This window comes from Macaca fascicularis, chromosome 4, assembly GCF_037993035.2.
Source record: "Macaca fascicularis isolate 582-1 chromosome 4, T2T-MFA8v1.1".
NCBI lineage: Eukaryota > Metazoa > Chordata > Mammalia > Primates > Cercopithecidae > Macaca > Macaca fascicularis.
The window spans coordinates 148571054-148596246 of record NC_088378.1 but is presented as its reverse complement, the minus strand read 5'-3'; the positions used below and the strand labels follow the sequence as shown (position 1 = coordinate 148596246).

Below are 25193 nucleotides of genomic sequence, written 5' to 3'. Positions count from 1 at the left end.
TGCCATCTCTCGGTGATAAACAATGCAAAACAGAAGCATTTAGGTAAAAAATGATGAACCCTCCCTACCATTGGAAACACATAAATGAAAGTTTGGTGTGATGATTCAGGCTAAATAAGCTTAATCACCCAAAATGTAGGCAGTAAATGTAATCAAGGAGATATGCACAAAAAAACCCACAACTGAAGGAGAATATTAACCCTCATTCCCTTTGCACAGAAGCTAGACTTCCTGGAAAGCCTTTATCATTTGTTTGTTTTCCTGAGCATATAAGTATCAATATTAAGAAGAAAAACAAACTGAATTAAATCTCTCTTTTCAACTTAGGTTTATTGAAAGAGTAGTTGAAAAATATACCATTGCATTCCTATCTCATTTCAACTCCTCATTTTCACCCTGCAATCCCAAAATTATAACGGTAAGGTAAGAAAGAATGGTAATAACTTGAAACTTAAGATACAATGCAGATAGACAACTTGGGTAACAACTTAACATTAGCCATCCAATGTTCCAAACAGAATGGGGAACTGGAGTTAGAACCAAGCTACCCATTTCCATGATTCATCTAAGTTTTGCAACAAGAGGCCTCGCTTGCTTTGTGCCTTAGCTACTTCAATACAAATAATTCAAGCAATCCGTGAGACGACACAAAATCCATCCCACATGAAACATTCTTTCCTGCACTATCTTCTATTCTACCAGCATTTATTTTTATAATACCAAAATGAAGACATGAATGAATAAAAAAGGGGGTAGGCAGGGAGAAGCTTGTTTGTGTTCAAATGTCCACACTGTGTTCCTTTCCATTTAATTGTAATACTTGCATAATATGAAATACTGGAGGAAAAACACGTTTATTTAAGAAAGCAAGTCTCTTACACTTCCTTGGATACAGAGAAAAAATTAGCTACTTTACCCCTCAAATGAAAAAAGAATGATACTCCATCCAGTGTTAGTCCCAACTAAAGTCTTCAGTGAACCCATTACCAGGGATGACTGTGGAATTATTATTATTTTTTAAATTCAACTAAATATGTGTCAGAATTACTGTACCCCAATTAGCAATAACCAAAACATAGCAGTCAGTTTTGTTTGCAAGGGCTGTCTAGTCAGTTCCTGGCTGATCCCTCCTGGTATTACTTTCGTTATGAGCACTCAGAAGAATAACTGTTTGGATGGCTTGTTGTGGCAATTACGTTTCCAGGTTACCAACTACCAAACAACCCCGGGCTGAATGTAACTTCCACACTTACTGTTCCAAAGACTCTAAAACCTGCCATATGTATCAAAAGATAAATTTCAATCTTCACACCCAGGGGAGTACAATAAAAAATCAAAGTAAAGGGTCAGGTCACATTGTACAAACATATTGGGCAATCTCTTGCTCTAAAAAGTCATTTTGTCTAGCTTCAAAAGGAGAAGGAATTTGGTCTCTAAAACTGTCAGAAAATCTTTTAAAATGGACCACCACGAAGAACACTTGAGAGAATTTTTCTCTTGTAAATTTGCTTTGCTAGTGTGCAAGGCAGGCTATCTTTGCCATTCAACACCCTTTCATCTCTTTCAAGATTAGTGTGTGCACACAGATCCCACAGCTCAAGGGGGACACAGAGAACTTGGAAAGAGTGGGCAGCCATAGCAACTGAGGGATGGAGAAACAGGATCCAGAAGGAATGATGTTTGAAACTGAAATTATTCTATCTGAATAAGAGAAGGCCAGGTAGGCTGTGGTTTAATCATATTTTTCAATACTGTGATGAACCCTTACCCAGCAGAGTAGTGCCAAAAAGGCTTACATTGCAGTTTTAGAAACTAGGCATTTTTATCATTTATAGATGAATTATAGTAAAAAGCAACTGAGATATTTACTGTAAAACTACCATATGTGAGGAGAAAAGGAATACTGAAATAAAAGGAATGCAAAAAAATGAATGCTTCTTCCCTGTTCCTTCCAGGAGGATAAAGATAAATATTTGCTTTCTTTTGTTTCCAGCTCTTCCTGATATCTTCCATCTTTTACTCAAACAGCTAATGAACTCTCACCCCTTCTATAAAATATTTCCTATCTAACTGGAAGATGGGAAGAGAATTCCCTCTGGTAACAACACATAATTCCCATAGCTCTCTCCACTCAACCCTTTAAAGTGCATCAAGCCATTGCTTATACAGTGTTAATAAATCAAAGTTAATTCTTAGTTTGATTTTATTTATTTATTTATTATTTTGAGACGGAGTCTTGCTGTGTTGCCCAGAATGGAATGCAGTGGCATGATTTCAGCTCACTGCAAGCTCCGCCTCCCAGGTTCACACCATTCGTCTGCCTCAGCCTCCCAAGTAGCCCGGACTACAGGCGCCTGCCACCACGCCCAGGCTAATTTTTATATTTTCAGTAGAGATGGGGTTTCACCGTGTTAGCCAAGATGGTCTCGATCTCCTGACCTTGTGATCTGCCCGTCTCGGCCTCCTAAAGTGCTGGGATTACAGGCGTGAGCCACCGTGCTCGGTCTGAAGTTTCTTAAGTTGTCTATATATACGTTTTTTTTTTTTTAAATTCAGAGACAGAGTCTTGCTCTGTCACCCAGGCTGGAGTTCAGTGGCACAATCACAGCTCACTGCAACCTTGATCTCTCGACCTTAAGTGATCTTCCTCCCTTTGCCTCCTGAGTAGCTAGGACAGGAATAGATGATATGGACTAGAATGGATGGTATATTATATATAAAATGGTAATATTTTTAAATCTAATCCTTTATTTGATATGATTACTAAAGCACAAAAGATATTGAATAATTATATTCAGAATTCACCTTTACGGTATCTAAATATATATTTTAATCTCATCAGAAATATTTGGATATATTCAGAAATCTCTAAATGTTTTTAAGTATTTTTTATAATTATATAAAGTAACTTCTTTTAGATTATTTGCATGGAGTAAACAGATTTATCAGACTAAATTGTACATGTAATAATATATTGCTACTCAATTCTGATGACAGATTATATTTCAGGAGAGCAAACTAAGTGGCTTCTTCATATTCTTTTTCCAATATTGGTAATCTGCCACAGGAAAAAATTTCCAAAAGAAAGTGTTGCTTCCTCAGCAACCAGAAAACCAAGAAGGAGAAATTATTTATAGATTGGAATAAACATCTTGCACAACTATTTTTTTTGTGTATTTAATTCTGAAAGCAATTAGGTGACAAATCAGTTCTTCATTTCAGGAGGCTAAAAAATAAGAGATTTAGAAAGGAAGAGACCCTGTGTGAAATTCACAAGGTAACCATCAAATATACTGACATCTAAAGGCATGCAGTAACTACATATCTAAATGAATTGTAATTGAAATACATTCCCAGCGTGGGAGACTGTATTTTCCAAAAATGGCCACAGCAATATTTCTGGCTCACATTCTTTTTGATAATCTTGCCACTTCTCATCAAGAGATAGAATCTATTTCCCCTCCCTGAAAACCCGAAGGATAGGACTTCGGACTGCCTGGAAAAATAGAACACAATAGGAGTGATGCTGTGTAATGTCCAAGCATCTTTTCCTCACTCTCTCCCTCTTTTTTTCTGCTCCCAGCTTAGAACTCCTCCACCATTCTGTAAGGAAGGAAAATCTAGCCCACAAGAGACCACATGGAAAAGGCAGGTGAAGAGGAGGAACCAGGGCCCAATGACAGCCAACATTAGTCACCACTCATGTGTGTGTAACAGCCTCAGATGATTCCAGCCTGCAGCTTTTAGATCTCCAACTAAGGCTCCAGACTCTGTGAAGCAAAGAAAAGCCACCTCTGCTGCACCCTCCCTGAATTCCTGACACACAGGAATCCAGGCACAAAATAAGTCACAGTTTTAGGCTACTAAGTTTTGGGGTGATTTATTATGCAGCCTTGATAACTGGAACAGTTTGTTTTTAAAAAAAAAAAAAAAAAAAAAAAACTAAACTATTTAAAACATAAAGGAACAGTAGTATTTAAAGCAAAAACTCATTACAGCCATTTTCATATATCAGGAAAACAGCATGATGACTATTCATTAAATACACAAACACACACACATATATTTCTGTGCACAAGACACTGTGTTTGATGCCGGGCTGGTACAAAAATGAGTATAAACAGGCATGGTACCTGACCTGTTGGAGTTTACAATCTAGGAGGAGAGTTAGACTTCAACTACGCAGCCCCCCAAAGGTAAAATTCAGCTGTAACAAGTGCTGCAAAGGAGAAAGGCCTGATGTATATCAATAATGGGGGACTGATCTAGTTAGGAAAATCAGACAAGACTTCCCTGAGGAAATGACACTGGAACTGGGGTAAATATGAGCAAAAAAGGCAAAAAGAAGAATGAGGGGGAATGTTCCCAACTCAAGAGAACAGCCATGTGCAAAGGTCCTGAGATAAGAGGTAGCACAGGTACGCTGTGGACAGAAGAAAGGCCAGAAGTCATGCTGTGTCCCTTCCATTGCATTTTATTCTTCCAAGTGGTCCAAAGTCCCATCCAGGTTCCCAGAGAAAAAAAACAGACTCCACTTCTTGAAAGACAGTGGCAAGGTCAGAGAAAAGAGAGCAAAAGGAAGTGTTAGAAGTGTGGATCCTGAAAGGTATGAAGACCCCAGAACATACAGGGCAGTATCTTTCAGACTTCTATTGACCAGAACTCGAAGTAAGAGTTCGAGTTTCACAAAACAGTACTTATCTTTGCTATCTCTAGTACGGTCTGATATCTTCTATTTTACATTTGTATATGTTTGTCGCAACTACCTAAATTGATTTTCAACGTTCTGAAGGTTCATGACCTGAAGTCTAAAAAAGATTGATGTAAAGTCTTGCAGGCTGAGTTTAAGGCATTTATCTTTATGCTAAGAGTAATGGGAAGTCACTGATGAGTTTTAAACTCAATGGTAACAGGATCAGATTAGTGTTTCCATATTCTGGATGAAATAAAATACAAAACAGAATGCAAAAGCAGAATGGGTGCAAGGAGACAGAGTAGGAGACTATTGAGGCAAATCAGGCAAGGTGTACAGTAGCTTGGGTTATGATGGTAGAGGTGGTAGAAGTGGAGAGAAGTGGGTGAATTTCAGAAATAGAAGTTATAACTGAAGGGTATGATTAATTAAGCAGTGAGAATAAGGAAAGTTTATGACTCTTAAAACTGGAGTGGATAGTGGAAAGTGAAGAGAGAAGAAGGAATATAGGAGGAAAGTCAAGGATAGAGGAGGGAAGATAGCCCTTGCAAACAAAACCGACTCTTAGTTTGTAGTTATTGCTAATTGGGGTACAGTAATTCTGAAGCATGATTAGTGGAATTTGTTTTTAAATAATTCCATAGTCCCTGATAATGCCTTCACTGGAAACTAGCTGGAACTAACACTGGACAAAGTATCATTATCTTCTGAAGGTTGTACATAGAGAGTCAAATGAAAAATAACAAAGGTATTGTTCTTTTATCATGGGTATACTTACTGGAAATGCTGGACACAATATTTTATCTTGGATAGCTCTGAATTTTTGCTTAGCTAGTTGATGAAAACCAGGACTCGTGGTGGCCCTCATTAAATAAGGTTAAGATACCAAATTTTCTTCAAGGTAACTCAGAGCAGAGGTTCGCAAACTTACCTATCGGACACATTCTGTCTATCTTCTGATTTCCAATAAAGTTTTATTAGACAACAACCACACCCATTCACTCACAAATCATCAATAGCTGCTCTCATGCTACCACAGCAGAGTTGAGTAGTTAACCACAGTGACTATATGGCCTGCAAAGCCTAAGATATTTACTATCTGTTTACAGTAAACGGGTAACTTAGAGAAAGGAATCCAAAGACTAAAGGAAACAAATTGTGGAGTAGCTTTGTCATGAGCACTCCACCCACTAATCTTCTATTTGACTCAAGTGAGGATCCCAAACACACCCTTCAACAAGGCCTTGAGAAACACATTGGTGAAGAATGTTGCTCCAGCAACTCTAAAAGTGCTCTAGTAGTTGTTCTCCCTAGACCAGACATGCTGGTGGGAAATGCTGCATTTGAAATGGGCTTTCTGGTTTTAGTGACGTATCAGGATCCTGGGGTGGCAAAAGAAGAAAAGCAGCACTTAATTTCCAGAGACAAGGCAGGCACAGTAGCCACAAGAGGGCGGCAGAGCAAACATGGTAACCACAATCAATGGATTTTACAATGGTGACTAAAATGACCGTGAGATTCCCAAGATTAAAAGACTTTACAACCCTCTACTTGATTTGTGTAACAAAACATAGCTAGATCGTGTAAATAGCGACCTGATGTAGACTATCAGTCATCTCAACCCCACAGTCAATTACCAGAACTGACATCCCCCAATACTGAAGGGAAGGCCTGGTACTCTGCCGAAGGATCCCACAATAATATCACAAATAACTGCTTTGAATCTTCCTCAAAGTCTTTTCAAAGAGCACAAAGCCATTCACCAGGCAAATGTGCCCTGTGAGAAGTGAAATAGGATGCAATAACTAATGAGATTTTAGATTGCCTCCTTCTGAAGAGGAGGAGTGTATTTTCAAAAGCATTAGAATTAGCAGCATTAATTTTGGCAGAAACAAAAGATATGTGGTTTTTGGACCATCAAAGGATGTATAGTAAGTGTTTATAATATTTCGGCTTTCCAGCATCTGAATGCATTTTCTATTTGAATAGAATTCCAACCACATGAGTCTGGCAGGGAAGCAGATCCCACCACCACCCACAGAAGGTAAAAAGGCCAGATGTTCACTTTGTCAGCCTATTGCAGCCAAACCCGCTGTATTTGTCCGTTTGCATACTGCTATAAAGATACTACCCAAAACTAGGTAATTTGTAAACAAAGGAGGTTTAATTAACTCACAGCTCTGCATGGCTGGGGGGACTCAGGAAACTTACAATCATGGCAGAAGGGGAAGCAAGGCAACGATCTTCTTCAGGAGAAGACAGTCAGCAAGAGCAAGGAATACTGCCTTGTAAAACCATTAGATCTTGTGAGAACTTATTCACTATGAGCAGAACAGCATGGGAGAAACTGCCTCCATGATCCCATCACCTCCCACATGGTCCCACCTTCCGCATGTGAGGATTATGGGGATTACAATGAGATTTGTGGGGGGACACAGAGTCAAACCATATCACCCAGCTTGGCCCAGTAGTCCGACCCAGGCTTTTATGCCAGTACTGATGGCCCAACAAAGCAAAGAAGGTACAACCATGCCATCAACAGCAACCAAATCCAGGTTCTAGAGGAAGCGTTTACAATATCCACTGTCAAAAGTTGGGGGCAGTAGTCTAAAAATCTGAATGTCTCCGCTGTTCAATGGTGGTGGCAGGACTGTCTTTAATGGCTTGGTCCTGTGACATAGTGCAATCTGGGTTCTGGCTGTCTTGATTTTCTGGCTGCTCATTCTCTCAACTTAGTTCTCTAGCTCCATCAGAGATTTTTAAGGATATTTAACATATTTTCAAAAATTCTTTTTCTGCTAAAATGAAGCAGAGACTTCTTTTTTTCCCCACTTATTGCAAGGAAAAGTCTTGGCTAATTCACATGTGTATTTTTACTCTCTCTGTATCTCAGTCTTTGTGAAATTATGCAAACCCTAAATATTTGAAGAACAATTCCAAGATCCAGTCACACACAGAAGTATATGATGTGCTATTTTATTTGCTGAAATATTTTCCTTTTCATGTATTTATATAATAATGATCTCAACTATTTATCAAACATCCACCCATCCACTTCTGAAAGAAGTAATGGTATCACATAACATCTGTAGAGGGATTTGTAGCTGATCAAGCCTTTACATTTACATTTCATGTACATTTGCATTCCTCCTTTTAGTCATAGCCTGATAAAGCAGCCAATATAATGTCAGCAATCCCTGACTTCTTTTTTTTTAATGTTATTTTTTTCCAAATACCCAGTCTTCCAGAAGTAAACCCGTTCTTATTTCACTTATGAGCTATTCAATTCATGTGGCCCTTTGTAACACCAGCAACAACATGGCAGAATTTCCATTTACTGAATTCTAAATATGTATTAGGTACAGTGCTAGGAGCTAAACACATACCTATATGTTTCTAATCCTCACACTAAATTTTTAAAAGATAGTAGTATTATTTTCACATTTTAGATAAGGAACATGAGGCTTATAGAGATCAAGGAACTGATACCTTGAGATCTTGGGGAGAAAAGTAGTTTGTCTCCAACACATGATGCTCTTCCCTATTATCTTCCTCCAATCCTTCAAGTTGCTTTTTTTGCTTAGTAACAGTAAATGTTACTCGAAACATCTGGAAAAAATAGCTAAAGAAACCAAATGGCCCTTTGACAGTAGCACAGTAAAAACTTTTTAAAAACGCATTCAGTGATTCTCAGCTCTATATATCTGTCTCTAATCTCTTCACACTCTGTAGTAAATTTCTATGTAAAAATATTTCTGGTTTCCTATGGGAGCCTTTTTGTAAGCATATATGACAAAGCCTTTTCAAGCACTGTGTTGGAAACATTCAACATAATTATCCTGTCCTATAGGGAATATTCACAAAGGCAAAAAAAAAAAAAAAAGTCATTTGAGAATACAACTAAAATAATTCCAGGCAATGTTTGGTGACTAATGATGAATTGTTAAAGAAGAGCATTAAGGGCTGGGCACAGTGGCTTACACCTGTAATCCCAGCACTTTGGGAGGCCAAGGTGGGCAGATCACTTGAGGTCAGGTGTTCAAGACCAGCCTGGCCAACATGGTGAAACCCCATCTCTACCAAAAAAATTAAAAAATTAGCTAGGTATGGTGACACGTGCCTGTAATCCCAGCTGCTCGGGAGGCTGAGGCAGGAGAATTGCTTGAACCTGAGAAATGGAGGCTGCAGTGAGTTGAGATCATGCCACTGTATTCCAGCCTGGGCCAAAGAGCAAGACTCCATCTCAAAAAAAAAAAGACTATTAAGGAAATTAAAAGAATATTTTATCCCTCTTTTGGATTCACTTCCTATATTTTCTCCTTCTTATCATCATTAAATCAAGGTATGAAAACATTTCAAAGCCCTTCACCCCCACAAACATCCTTTCAAGCACAAAAAGACACTGAATGATCATCTTTTAATTAAATTGCATTAATTCTGTAGGAAATGCTTCCTTCTGCATTAACACACAATATATGAACACACAGTCCCTCCTCTGTGAACTCTTAAAAAACAGGTCTTCGTCATCAATTTCTTCCCATGTAAAATCAGAATAATAACAATTCCTACTTCATAAGGTTGTTGAGAGGATTAAATTATATCATCTTTGTAAAGTACTCAGAACAACACTAAACACATATCAAAGAAATACATACACACACGTGCACATGCACACACACTCACAGTGAGTTCCAGTTTTGTATATCTTCTAACATTTAGGCTGGCTCAATATTCAAAAGTTAATGCTTCAAATATCTCTGCCTATCACCGTCATTAAAAAAAAAAAAAAAAAAAAAAACTGTATTCCCTGTCTTCATGAAAGGGAATGCCATCTATCCAGTAGTCCAGGTCAGAAACTCAAAAATCATCCAGCTAATCTTTCTTCATTACCCCACATCCACTCAGTCACTAAGCTCTGTTTCTCAAATCTAATCCTTCCAACCATCTCCACAGCCTCTCCCATCATGAGTGGCACATCTACCTCCCCCACATGGTCGCCTGGCCTCCAACCTTGCTGTAGCAACAAGAGTCATTGTGTCAATTCCCTGATGAAATCCCTTCAATAGCTTTCAGTTTTATTTATTGATTGATTGATTTTGAGGCAGAGTTTCACTCCTGTTGCCTAGGCTGGAGTACAATGGTGTGATCCCAGCTTGCTGCAAACCTCTGCCTCCCAGGTTCAAGCAATTCTCCTGACTCAGTGTCCCAAGTAGCTGGGATTACAGGCACATGCCACCATGCCCAGCTAATTTTTGTATTTTTAGTAGAGACGGGGTTTCATCATGTTGGCCAGGCTGGTCTCAAACTCCTGATCTCAGGTGATCCGCCCACCTCGGCCTCCCAAAGTGCTGGGATTACAGGCGTGAGCCACCATGCCCAGCAGCTTTCAGTTGGTTTTAGGAAAAAGATAAATTCCTTTTTAAAACCCTTGATGTTGGTACCTTTCTACCTCCCATGCCTTGTCTCTCACATAGTTCCATCCCCATCCTTCTATCCCAACCTCTTCCCATGATTCAGCCAAACAGCACATGTATGTTTCTCAAATGTGCCCTGTGCTCTCTCATCTGCAGACGTTCACATATGCCATCTCCTTTGCCTGCAATGCTCTTCCTCCTTCTGTTTGCCTGGTGAACATACTCATTCCCTTTAGGTCACAACATATATATCATTTCTTCCAGGAAGCTTCTCAGGGGATTCCCCCTGGCTTATGGTGGCCATCCCTCCAGCAGCCTATGCCACCTGTATCCTCCCACACAGCACACTTAGGATGGCTTGTGCACGGACCCATCTTCTGTACTACACAGCCAGCTTCAGGAAAGCTTGCCTTGTCTAGTTTCTTCATCGCTGCAAATCCAACTAACATAATGCCTGGCACATAAACTGGTGCTCAAATCATTTTTTTGATGAAAGAATTTGTGATGTTAATTTTTTACCACCAAAACGTAAGAGCCATAAATTTGTGACTAGTGTCATTCCCTCGGGCTCCAAACCCTCCCACATGAAAGGAGGCTTAAAATAATAGCAGAGACCATAGATCAATTCATCTGCGGACTCCTCTTCTCCAGTTGCTGCCAACAAAACCATCTTTATAATCCTTTAGGATCACTTAGATGGAGTACTAGGAGAATGCCATTATGATTTTATAATTCTGTCTGTTTACTCAGAGTAAGTACACGGTACCTGAGACACACAAGCTAAACTCACATGACTACAGGTTAAAATGTGGACATCTAACTAAGACTGTCTATGAATGAATATACATATAATAAGTGTTGGACAGGTCTTTTGACACCAAATTTGATGCACACAACTGCACTAACTTGATGCTATAAGACAGAGAGAGCAGGCCAGGCGCGGCAGCTCACGCCTGGAATCCCAGCGCTTTGGGAGGCCGAGGTGGGCGGATCACGAGGTCAGGAGATTGAGACCATCCTGGCAAACACGGTGAAACCCCGTCTCTGCTAAAAACACACACAAAAAATTAGCCGGGCGTGGTGGCGGGCACCTAGAGTCCCAGCTACTGGGGAGGCTGAGACAGGAGAATGGCGTGAACCCAGAGGACAGAGCTTGCATTGAGCTGAGATTGCACCACTGCACTCCAGCCTGGGCGACAGAGCGAGAATCTGTCTCAAAAAAAAAAAAAAAAAAAAAAAAGATAGAGCAAAGGGAATTCCTAAAGAGATGGAGAATTATTTGAATATGATTATACATAAGGAAATGAATTGGTGAAGCGGCGGAGAGGAATAGAGTTTCAGAATAAATAAGATTCACTAAGTAAAAATGCTGAAAATTCCCAGTCAACAATCACATTGCTTGGATTGCATTATATACATGTTCCTGTAGAGATGAACATGTAGACAAATGTGCCCTGTGCTCTCTCATCTGCAGACGTTTACATATGCCATCTCCTTTGCCTGCAATGCTCTTCCTCCTTCTGTTTGCCTGGTGAACATACTCATTCCCTTTAGGTCACAAGGTATATGTCATTTCTTCTAGGAAGTTTCTGAGGATTCCCCTGGCTTATGGTAGCCTAATAGGTGAGGAAAGCCAAAGTTAATCAATATTATTGATAAAATTAATTAAAATAGAAATAACACAAGGGAATAACAATCTGATTAGGAGAAGTACCGACTAGTGGAAGGGCAATTTAATCCAATTTTCATATACTATTTGACTAAATTAAATATTAGTCAATTGAGCCTTCATGCAAAACAAGCTCTGCATTTGCAAAAGCCATACTAAAAGAATTTATTTGCTATAGTAAAAATATTTTTAGTTGACACTTCTTTTTTTTAATCCAGCTTTTAAAAACCAGCATGGAAGATATAAAACTAGCTAATGCAAAATTTGTAATACTGGAAATCTAGTTATCCACTCGTTTCTAGGAAAACAAGCCAGATATGGAGTTTTATCACTTAGAACATAATTAATAAAATGCAATTTGAATGATATTAGATGACTTATTTTCTAAAACTTTCTCTTTTTTTTGAGACAGTGTCTCACTCTGTCGCCCAGACTGGAGTGCAGTGGCAGGATCTCAGCTCACCTCCACCTCCCGGCTCAAGCAATTCTCCTACTTCAGCCTCCCAAGTAGCTGGGATTACAGGCACATACCACTATGTCTGGCTAATTTTTGCATTTTTAGTAGAGATAGGGTTTCACCATGCTGGCCAGGCTGGTCTCAAACTCCTGACCTCAAACAATCCAGCCGCCTTGGCCTCCCAAAGTGCTGGGATTACAGGCGTGAGCCACGGCACCTGGCCATTATCTAAAAATTTCTAAAAGCTGGCAGCCCAGTTACATATGGCTATATAATTTGAAATAGCAAAGATGGCCATAGAGGTTCACAGATCTTTGAAACACAAAAATACTTACAGCTAGAAGGGGGAAAAATACAAAGCAGCAGAGATTGCCATTTGAAATTTCCTAGAGAGAACAGTTCCAGGTTAAACATTAGACACTGCAAATATAACAAGTCACTTTATTTGTCTCTCTCCCACAATCCTTCACCACTTAAAGGTCTGCCCCCAGCTAACAGATGGGCTGAAATCAACTTTATTTCAACAAACCAAACATCCAAACTATGTAATCATGGGATGACATCTGAGTTTGATCTGGCTGGCTGCTTATAAAGGAGTCTTTCACAATGATACATGGGAATTTTCATTGTTGACCAAGCTAGACACTAGGGCATACTGCCTGCATACTTCCTGCTGAAATCAGCCAAGTACAAATAGAGACCTACCTTTAAAAAAAAAAAAAAAAAAAAAAAAAGCCTCCATCCGTTTTGAACTATACTGAAACTTATTTTATTTTACACATAAAGATAGGACTATTAGCCTCCTACTTTCAAGAGATGGACCTTTTTAGTTGTTTTCTGAGTTCAGTAATCGATGTAGGCTGAATTACATATATACTTTCCCACAAACCTTAACCAGTACCACATTTGAGAGGACAGCTGGTTTTTAGGGAACAGTCTGGGGCCAGGGACCTAGTAGATCTAAGAGGCCCGTGGGATTCAAGCCTAAGTCCTTGGCCTCATTAGCACAGTGTTCTCACCAAACTAGCCCTCCAGGAAAAGTTCAAAGATTTATTGCTGCTCTGGGCTACTCTAGATCTTTGAAACATAGTTTCCCAGAATCCAAAAATACTTCCCCAACAATCAGACATGTAAGAGGGCGCACGCATGCGTGCATGTGTACATGCGCGCGCGCACACACACACACACACACACCAAGAATTTGATCTAAATTAAAGAGAAATAAAATTTAAAGTGTTTAACCCAACAAGTTTTTATATCCTAATCAAATGCGAAAGCATCCTCACAGATGACTTCATATACTGGTTTCTTAGTACTGATTCCTTTGGGCTTTACTTCCTTTATTCTTTTGATGCATCTTTGCTGGACGTACAATTAGTGGGGGGAAATTGAAACATCTCTTTAGATGGTTGCTATGTCTGTCCAGGGTGCTATGCTACCTTCAGTTCTAAATATGAAAACCACACAGCAAAACAGGACTATTCCTCAAACCCTTTACTTTCACAGTGTTGCTTCAAATTATGTTACTTTTTTTTTACACAATTCTGACTGTAAGTCAGAAAATCACAGCATTGCCTGTTTATTTGCATGGGAGAACTCTCTGAAACAAGAAATCATGACAGGAGGTGTCAATACGGACTGCTGCCAGTCACTCCAGCAGTATTCTCCCAACACCCACTTCTTTGTGGAGTGTGGCAGCTGGGCAGTGCTCCTTCTGGGCTTCTACAGGAAGGTTCCGACCCCGAAAACCTTAGATTAGAGCGCATTTTAAAATTTAAATAAACCTCAATTCACCTCTGCCATCTTGGCATACAACTGAAATGTGCAAGTCAGAAGAATGTATTTCTATTTAAAATAGATAGAAGGTATCACTCTTTCTCTTTCAATAAGCTTTTAGTAGTCTTCTCCAATTAAAAAAAAATGGGGTTTTCTTTCAAACCAACTTAAATTCACCAATTTTCACACCATACCTTAATTTTTTACCCCAATTTTGTTACCCAGCTATGATGTAGAGGGCTGATTACCATATTCTTTGTAAATATTGAAACCAATTATTAATTGGGTCTAAATAAATACTTTTCTTCCCTTGGATTAATCATCTCTGATATTACTTTCCAATATTTTTAGTCTTTTCCATGTATCTCACCTTTTAAAACTCTTTACAGAGTCCTCCTACGATTACCTTGTTGTATTTCTGGTTGGCACATGAGTCTTTTTATGTCTGCAGGCCTAGAATGTAGTCTACTTCCTGGCTTTTGGGAAATATTCTTGAGGAAATGTAAAATCATGCATGAGCGGCATTCCATAAAAACTTGAATCCAATGTATTGTCTTCCCTGGCTAGACATTGCTATTATTTAGACACATTTTTCTATTACTTATACCATATGGAAATATACTTTCATCAAGAAGAGTTCCTCTGACTTCACCAGAAAACTCAATAAGCTCATTCTAATAATTATCCTGAAATATGAATCTAAACATTGGTTTTCTAGCAAGTGCACAAGTATCTCAACTGCCATCAACCAAAAGCTTGATATACCTTGGCAGAACTTCAGGTCATGCACTGTACTACACAGTCCTAAAATTTCACCTTCTATATTTCTGAATCTCATGCAATATCAGAACAACAAGCTCCTCTCAGTTCAATAGGTGTTGCTGTTCAATTGCCAAAAGGATCTTATTTTAGTCGGAATTTAAATGAAAATTTGTATGGAGAATAGTTTGATATTTCAACTAAGTGATATTTTTATTTATTTTTAATTGACAAAAATTGTATTTATAGAGTACAACATAATTTTTTGATATATGGGTGCAGTGTGGGATGATTAAATCAAGCTAGTTAACATATCTATCACCTCACATATTTAGCACTTTTTTTAGTAGGAACATTTAAAAACTCATTTAGCAATTTTCAAATATACATTATTATTAATTATAATCAACATGCTATGCAATAGATTTCCAGAACTTATCCCTCCTGGTCAAACTTAAGCTTTGTACCCCTTCATGAACATCTCCCCATTCCCTACCCTGTCCTCATCCCATGCCCCAGTAACCACCATTCTTTTCTCTTCTATGAGTTTGACTTTTTGGATTCCACATGTGAGCTTCATTGCTCTTCAGCCATGAAAACAAAAGAAATTCTGTCATTTGCAAAAACATGGATGATCCTGGAGAATATTATGGTAAGTGAAATAAGTCAGGCAGAGAAAAAAACAAGTGGCATTTTACACATATTTAGTAATTTAACATTTTATTACTTTTCCTATTTTTTTCTGAAAAGGTTAATAATTATTTGCTAAACATGCATTAAATTTCTCTTTGCTTAGAACAGCTTATCACTATAAATAAAAAACTACACATGCTGTAATATGCATATCTGCTAATTTCACAGCTAATAAGCTTCCTAACAAGATGCCTAAATGACAAACAGAGGATGCAAGATATTTGGAACAAATGCCATGATACATGTTAAAGTCTAAAGTAAAACCACCAATCTTTTAGCTTTTGATCAGAGCTGATTGGGAGTTATTGACGAATATTTTTCATTAGACTGATATTTGACCGGTTGACAGATACACTTCTGTCTTTCTTAGTCTTGTTTGAACACACATACACACATCCATACACATCCATACACACAGCTCAATGGTGACAAAAGGGTAAAACAAGAAAGTGTGAAAGAAAATGAAATATAGCAGTTGTTCTTCAGCAGGAAACCTTGGTAAGGTCATGAATACTTTGGAATCACCATGATCACTGATGTGAACTGGCTTTCCTTAAAAGAATGCTTGTTATGCAGCAGTTATATCAGAGTGGTGGGGGAAAGGTATAAAATAAAAGGTTGGGGAGGGGCTTCAATATTGTTGGAAGAATTTGCAAAAGCGTGTTTTATTTTCTTTGATTTATTCAATAAATTAGTAAACCTGACTAACATAATCTGGAAAGATTTCCTCAAGTTAACATAATCCAGAAAGTTTTCCACAAGTTAAAGAAAGAAATATTTAGATTACCTCTTTAGTAGTTCCCTCTTTGAAGCCTCTTGGGTCTCAGAATTCCCAAGCTAAAGGTTAGTGAGTTAAACCACATAATCACCATGCCTTCCTGCAATAAGGTTAATAATTAATACCTGGAATCCCAATTAATGTCTAGAATCAATTTAATGTCTAGAATCCCGTTCCCAACCAAAGCCTTTAAGTAGGAAATCTTATAGTATGTTTCATTAGAGATTATGCCTAATGATTAAACTGAAATGTGAAGTTTTAATAATGATATTCAAAATCTTAAGGACATTCACCTGAGTAACTGACCTGAAGTACAACCCGGGTTCCCACAAACTTTTCAGCAAGACAAAGTTTTGCAGTTTCAAACACTCTCTTCCTTTTTCTCTTCCTCTCCTGGTACTCCTAAAATTCTCCACCCCACAAAGAAGAAACAAGGTTGATCCAAGTTCTCCGTAAGAAAATACATCTATCTCAATGTATTCAAGAGAATTCAGAAGGATGTTTACCCAAGAAGTCTGCCACTCTCTGGGAAGATTTTCACTGTGGTCTTACTTTGAGACAGCATTTCTCTGAAGCACAGATAGCACACTTACTCACCAACAGATTCCTTTGAATCAGGTGAGCCTGACCTTCTGCTCTCTCTTTTTGCTTATATTTCTCTTGTGACTGGTTATTGAGGGTTATTGATGGATATCAATAGCAGATGAGGAAGAATAGATAAAAGAAGGGGAAACCCAAAGCAGACTACTAATGTTTTAAATACAAATGTGGAAAAGAGAGTAAAAATTAACTTTACTGCAAGGCTGGGCATGGTGGCTCATGCCTGTAATCACAGCACTTTGGGAGGTTGAGGCAGGTGGATCACTTCAGGTCAGGAGTTTGAGACCAGCCTGGCCAACATGGTGAAACCCCATCTCTACTAATAATACAAAAATTAGTCAGGCGTAGTGACACACACTTGTAGTCCCAGCTACTCAGGAGGCTGAGGCATGAGAATTGCTTGAACCCTGGGAGGGGAAATTGCAGCAGTGAACCGGGATCACTCAAGAGAGATTCTGTCTCCAAAAAAAAAAAAAAAAATTCTTTACTGCTGATCCTGAGAACATGGATTCACAGAAACAAAAATGAATGTCCAACTTGTTCTGTATTAGAAATTAATGGGAATGTGGAGTAGGGGTAGTATAGAAAAGGAGGAGGGAAAAAAGAAAGAAGTCATCAAGAAGCATGGCCACAGGCTGGAGCCTGAATTGGCACATAAGACCAAGGTATTTTTAAGAATGGGGAAGTATAACATCACGTAGAGTTGTCAACACTTCTACGTGACTGAGAATATCCACTCCAGTTCTACACACCATTGATAAATTTCACCACACACAAGCCAGGTGTGGTGGCTCACGTCTGTGCTCCCAGCACTTTGGGAGGCCGAGGTGGGTGGATCACCTGAGGTCAGGAGTTCGAGACCAGCCTAGGCAACATGACAAACCCCCATCTCTACTAAATATACAAATTTAGCCAGGTGTGGTGGCAGGTGCCTATAATCCCAGCTACTGGTGGCTAAGGCATGGAGAATCACTTGAACCTGGGAGGTGGAGGTTGCAGAGAGCCAAGATCGTACCACTGTGCTCCAGCCTGGATGACAGAGAGAGACTCCGTTTCAAAAAAAAAAGAAAAAGAAAAACAAAAAAAAATCACCACACACAAACTTGTATGAGTGAGGTATTCTTGTGGACATTAATGAAAGAATTTCATCTCTGGGTTGATGGGGTCTTAAACAGACACAAACTGTAAGAGAACAAGAGAATCCATAACTCAACCAATACTTCAGAAGCAGAAACCCAGAAGAGGTGGGCATGAGATAATAATACCTGTGGAATTCACATAGGGGAAGAAAAAGGCTAAGCAATGGAGATTCAAGCCTACTTATCCTGATCATAAGAGAGGGTTGGACAACACCAGCTATTATTCGGGTTGCAATGAGTAGACTAGGTGTTTACAACTTTAGGAAAATAGAAAATACTTTCCAGGAATTAGGTGTTTTTTATTCTTCAAAAATTAATCCCATTATCCTCTGACTTATTATCAGTAATAAGGTTCAAAAGCTATTTAGCCCCCTAAATACAGCTCTTGAATCAAAGAAATCTGCCTCACACCAGGTTCTGCAACAAAGACCAACACTGGTAGAGTTAAAATCAAGAGATACCACACCAGGAAGGCTAAAGATTAGTAAGCTCCATGGACAGAAACCAGGAGCTTAGTTCCCAGCTAACAACCACAATGCCTAGCACATAACAGGCACACAATAAATATAGTTGACCCTCCATATGAATGAGTTCTGCACCCACAGATTCGACCAACCACAGATCAAGAAAAAAAGAAAGAAAAAGAAAAAAAACTCAACATTTAAAAATGACATAAAAACAATACAGTATAACAACTATTTACATAGCATTTACATTGCACTAGGTATTACTAGTACTCTAGAGATGATTTAAAGTATACGGGGGGATGTGCATAGGTTATATGCAAGTATGATGACATTTTATATAAAAACTTGAGCATCCTTGGATTTTGGTATCCTCAAGGGGTACTGGAACGAATCCCTAGGACTGAGAATACTGAAGGATAACTCTACTTGTTGCATGAATAGCATTCATTCAATATAGCTGCAAATTATCCTACAGGGGCAATAAATGTATCAAATAAAGATTTAACTACAACTAATTTTACCCCTGAAACAAAATCTAAATAGGTGGTGGGGAAAAAAAAGGCTTTTAAATTATTTGAGATGTCCTATCCATTATGTGAAAACCAGAATAACCAGGCATGTGCAAGGCAAATGGACATCTACCTAAATTGGCTCAAAAGGAAGATAAAAACCATAGCAAATTTAAACAATTCCCAGCCTTCAGTATGGTGGGTACTATACAGGATTAGCAGACCTCCTAGAGACTACAATCTAACAGACAACTCCGATGTATATGTTAAAGCCTAATCAGAAGTCTAACAGGAGCAAGCCTGCAGTCTGACAAAATCAGATGTGTGGACTTGGTGTAGCAAGTGCCAGCACTTAAATAATCCATAAAATGACAGTGAGAAAGAGGCAGGAAAGTTTGTAGGTTTCTAGGGTTTGGAATCTCACTGAAGGATTCTAAAGAGCTAAGGGAAACAGAGATCAGTTCTAGATTGGTTTCTGTTTTTAAGGTGAAATTAAAAGAATCAGGGATTAACCAGGGGTTGTATGAGGTAAGAGAAGTTTAGCCAATAAAGATCTCAGTAAAAGACAGGAATAGCAAAGCAAGACTGAGAGTATCAGCAGTAAGAAAGTAGCCACCATAGGAGAAACAATGTTTCCTGTTAATTTTTTTTTTTTTCCGGGGGACGGAGTCTCACGCTGTCGCCCAGGCTGGAGTGCAGTGGCGAGATCTCAGCTCACTGCAAGCTCCGCCTCCCAGGTTTACGCCATTCTCCCGCCTCAGCCTCCCGAGTGAGTAACTGGGACTACAGGCGCCTGCCACCTCGCCCAGCTAGTTTTTTATATTTTTTAGTAGAGACAGAGTTTCACCATGTTAGCCAGGATGGTCTCGATCTCCTGACCTCGTGATCCACCCATCTCGGCCTCCCAAAGTGCTGGGATTACATCCTGTTAATTTTATAGTTGGCTTTAAATGTGTCTACCCTCTAAGCCTGGTTAATAGCAAGGCAACCTTCTCCTCTTTTCCATGCAAGTTGATTTTCACTCTTTCTGCTAGAGACTGATTTTGACTCTTGTACAGATATAATTATTAAATAACGCCCTCAATCAAGTTGTAGGAGACTTTCTCAAAACTTTGATCTAAGAGAAACAGGCCAAAAAACCAAAGAGACTATTATAGTTTAAACCATTTCAAACTCGCTGACCTACAGCCCTAATCCAATCTGCACTTCCTTGGTCCTCTGAGCACACCTCTAGCACAGCCACCTGCCACTAGATCATCATAGCTGGTTTACTTCTCTGTCTCTTCTCCTACACTCTGAACTCCCAAAGAGCAAGGGCAGGGAAGTATCCATTTTATGCCTAGTGCCTAGCACAGTTCCCAGCCCATCATAAGTGCTCCGAAGTCAAGCTGCCTGCTCTTCCCCTCTGTATATAATGTGTACCAAAGCCCTTTACACAGTAAAACAGATTTGTACTCTGAAGATCATTTAATAACGTCATTAATTCCACCTTGAATGGTTATGGAAAAAAAAAAGAATGTCATTATATGAAGGACGCACTACACAGATGAGACATGAGGTACAGGAATGAACAGTGAGATCTCCAACGCCAGGTCAAAGCAGAAGGACACTTCCATGTGAAGCGTCCACAGATGGCTTTGCTGCAACACGATAAAGCCAGAAGCACTTGAACTAAATGTCTCAATGCAAACTACATCTACTAAATTGAATCACTTATTATGTGGTACTAGAGATGCTCGTCTGTCTTTTCAGCAAGACTATAAATTCCCGGAGGTGAGAGGTCATGCATGTCTTGTTCATTTTGCTTACTCTGCCCACTGCATTGTATAGGCATTCAGTAACATGGAAGCAAAGAGGACAAGGTAGGAAAACAAGAAGAGAGGAAGCAGAAATCACATTCAGTAAAGCAAAAGGGTAGGGGCAAGAGTAAGTGCTGGTAAAGGCATCACACATGCAGAATCAGAGGTCTCCACTGCATGAGGACAGAGGACTCCCACAGGCTGCTTAAGGTACAGAGGAAAGAAAGGAGCTGGTAAATCAACTTGGGACTTAGAAGATAGAATGAGATGTGAAACTGGACTGAGAGTGTGAGAGGAGGAAGCAAAGAGAGGATTGGGAAGTCATAAATACAAGGAGATGAGTTACCAAGGTCAAAAGCTAAGAAAACTGTCTTCATCGAACCACCACTGACACAGGGAAAGTGGGAAGAAAAATGAAAATATAGTTATACAAAATGACTCAAGAGCAGAAAAAAGAGTACAAGGGCAATCTAGGAGATCTGTTTATTTAGATATTAGTAAAAGCTGGACTTGTGTGTAGAGAGACAGGGATAGGCTGCTCTGAGCCCATATGGTGCCCTGACTCTGAGGTGGGTGCAGACAACCACAGTCATCTTATTCCTCTTTCTTTTATTCTTCTGTCTCTTTATTCCCCCGCTCCAACCCATTACTTCCTGCTGTGCAAAGTGTTCACCAAATAGGACCCTATGCTTCTTTTGGGTTAGGTCCATTACAGTTCTGCCTTTCCGTGACCCCATGATGAGGCCATAAAGAGGAAGAGGAATAGCACTGGCTGTCCTTTAAGTGTTGCTTCAAAGATGAGCCTCATGGAACAAGCAAGCAGTGACACAAACCACGAAAGAATTTCCAATGTCGAGGTGACACACACATTCTGGTTAGCATGACCTGCGGTCAGTAAGCAGGTGCTATCTTGTCTAAATTATTCACTGCGTAAGAGCCACAGATCATACCCATGGTCTTGGGTGAGCTGCTCTGGAAAAAGAGAAGGAATAACTCCCAGCACTCACTGAAAGGGTGTCCCAGCCACAGTGGGTAGGACCCAGTGCCACGCGCTCTGCATGACCCCATTGAAATGCCAAGGTCTTTCCATGTAAAATGTACTTGGAATAATTCGAATTAGTATGTTTTAGGTAACCAGAAAAACTGAATTGTGTATACTGGGGTGGTGGCTTTTATTATGCAGGCCCATCACTGAAAACTCAAACTCTATGAAATTGCCTTAGATTTGAGGGAAATGCTCCCCATTTTAGTGAATAAGTTATTTCACTCATCCCTCGTAATGACACATTTTGAATTTTTTTGTGCTACTACAGCACTGAAACTCACCACATAAAACAACTCTTAACCCTCCAATTTCATGAAGTATTCATGTTCTAAATCCACCTCAAAAATAATTCTCTATTGATCTCCCTTTATATATCATCATACTCCAAAGAATGCTCATCCTCAATAGCACTTAACAAGATGTGCAGTCTTTTCTCAATACGTTGATGTTGAAAGGAAATACCCACCTAAGATTTTTAAAGATCTATAATTTTTGTGAAATGCCAGTGTTCTACCAAGTCTGTTCTTGAATTTTGAGCATAGATCATCCTCCAACTTATCAACCTGTTGAACTCCAAAAGTTTGATTATAATTAAGTTGTGAGAAAGAGAAAGGTAATTTCCCATACTAAAAATCACACACAATAGTTAGGTTCTCAGGGCAGCCTACAAAACTCTTTTCCACTCATGCTCTATCTAAAACAGCAGTAAAAATACCATAGAATCCAGAGTCAAAGTGACATTTCCAGAAGAAAAACGCTTTCACAGTTTGCTTTTTAGATGCCAAGAACCCAAAAACCTTCCTTTCTGGCAATGAAAGTAGGGGCTGCCTTTGCTCAAAGCAGACTTCGGAGGGTGAAGGTCATGGTGCGAACTTTGGGGAGGAAGGTATCTCCAGACTGGACATGTGAAGTGAGGGAAGTGAACACACTGCTTGTCCAGACCTGGAGGAAAGTTTACGACAGGAGGGCACGGTGGGAGACAGGACTCCTGCGAACAAGTGGGAAAGCTGGGCATGAGTGCATGGAAGATGCGGGAAAGAACATGGACAAGCAGTTTCTCATCACCTTTTCCCATCTCCTTTGCATTTCACAATTTCTTCTACTTCTCTCTTTTCATCTCCTTTGGAAGGGTTTATGGGTAAGGACTGAGAGGAAATAAAAGACCACAGCAGGGCAGCAAGAGGAAAGGAGTAAGTGGGAGAGAGTCACCAGTAGGCAACAGGATAAAAGAAATGCAGTCTTTTATTTGGAGACAAGGAGTAGGTTTTTCACAGGTAAGGTGTGCATCCATAAATAAGGATCTTGTATGTTGGCTCATGAGTAAATGCAAAGTAAAGAGAAACAATGGTTACTGTCCCCAAAGTGGAAGAACAATAAGCAAATTAAATGAACTGGAGTTTCTGTGACTGCTTCTATTATTAAAAACACTATTTTAAGGCTGGGCACGGTGGGCTGGGATTACAGGCTCATGCCTGTAATCCCAGCACTTTGGGAGGCTGAGGCGGGCGGATCATGAGGTCAGGAGTTCGAGACCAGCCTGCCCAACATGCTGAAACCCCGTCTCTACTAAAAACAAAAAAATTAGCCGGGTGTGGTGGCACATGCCTATAATCCCAGCTACTCAGGAGGTTGAGGCAGAAGAATCCCTTAAACCCTGGAGGGGAAGGTTGCAGTGAGCAGAAATCGAGCCACTGCACTCCAGCCTGGGAGACAGAGGGAGACCCTGTCTCAAAAAATATATATATATAATATATATATATTTATAAATATATATATACACATATTAAGAAAAAGTATATTCGATAAGTCTATTGCACACCTGTTGTCCTTTACTAGGGATAATATCTTCAGCAAAGACACTGGAATCCAGAGTAAATATACTGTGCTCACATTTTTTGGAAATTCACACATCTCAAATTCTATTGCAGAAGTCCAGGTTCCATCACCCATTTCATGCAAGGTAGCATACTTTAAACAGGTGTGTATCCTTTCATCAGAATCCCATCCAGAACAAATTCACAGAAGTGTCCTTTATTACTACTCTACTTGAGACAGCAATCAACTGGCGGTCATTCTTTAGCTATATCGTAAATGTATACCTTTGTCTACTTGAAGCTGCAAAGCCTATCACTTTCATGACTAATCAGTTTGATGCACTGAAAATAAAAAATATATATATATAAATTATGTTAAATGATGTCTGGGAAGGGTACCTCTTTCTACAGATTATTTGAATAATGAATTTAACCTCATATTCTTCAAATACTGTACAATTAGAATTTTTTTCTTATGCAATATTTTTTCTAGAGGGGCCTATTTGGTCCTATTAGGCACAAACATGGTGTGAGAGGAAATGGTGAGTATTGAGGAGAGTCCCTCCAGGGCTCTGGACTGCAAGTGAGGAAAACTACTTTTCTGTTGGCCATTTCTTCATTGGCAGAACTTACCCATTGGGAGCACGTGTTTACTTGGGGTCTGAATGGGAAGAGTGGCTGTCTGGGCTGGTGAACACAGGCCTGTTCTGGATCTAACTACCATTTTCCCTGTCTCAAGCTGTGGCCCTGACTTTGTTTTTAATCTAATTTTTTCATTCACAAACTAAAGCATACATCCTACAGAATACCTAAAACTCCACCGGTTTCAGAAGCTATGTGTGGAATGTGGTATTCTGAATATTTCACAAGCTCCTTTTCCAACCTTCACATAAGCTTTTAGGAACGATGCTTCACTTGCACTTTGATAGAAGCTAAAACACAGGTGTTTTCCTGATGTCACCAAGCATCCAACATGACATCTACTCATCTTCTTAGAAAGCCTCAGGGGCAGTCAGAGTGACGCTGGCTATTTCAAACACTGAGTTATCAGAGGCACATTAGGATGAGGATGTAGCTTTGGTAAAGATTTATCTAACAATGCTCAGAATCTTCTCACTTGACAGGGAACCTTCCCGTGGATTTCAATCAGAGAACATGTAGCTAGAAAAGAGAAAAACATGTTTTGTCTAATCTTGACATATCCTGCACATCTTAGAACACCTACCCAGTCTTTTCATTTCTGACAGTGATTCAAAGAAAGAATTATCTTTGCCTTAAAACACATAATGTCCCGTTTCTTTACATTAGAGAACTCATCAAAGTAGAATGCCGACCAAATCTCTAAGACACACCAAAAGAAACAAATGGCACCATTGTTTATTTGAATCTTCAAAATAATATTTGCATTACCTCTGTATTAACAACTTCCATTGGTCTTTTCTTGATTTCTCCTATGTCCAAGTAACTGAGGAAAAAACAAACAAACAATAAGAGTTGCTTTTACAGACTTTAAGTCAGTAATTTGTTTTAAAAAATCATTTAAAAATAAAGCAATTCATAGGAAATACTCAACCTTAAAGC

At 39.3% G+C, this 25193-nt stretch overlaps 1 protein-coding gene across 4 annotated transcripts in view; it reads right to left on the bottom strand.

Moving 5' to 3' along the window:
• DCDC2 (doublecortin domain containing 2) overlaps positions 1-25193 on the bottom strand; it is a 188508-nt gene that overhangs the window by 157501 nt on the left and 5814 nt on the right. For 2 of the 4 annotated variants that reach the window (XM_045390560.3, XM_074038793.1), the window contains exon 3: positions 25023-25077. In XM_045390560.3, the coding sequence (XP_045246495.2) occupies positions 25023-25077 (55 nt within the window). Of the gene's footprint in view, positions 1-16248; positions 16287-25022; positions 25078-25193 lie in introns of those variants that run through there. The other 2 variants (XM_074038795.1, XM_074038797.1) reach the window with 1 other exon arrangement.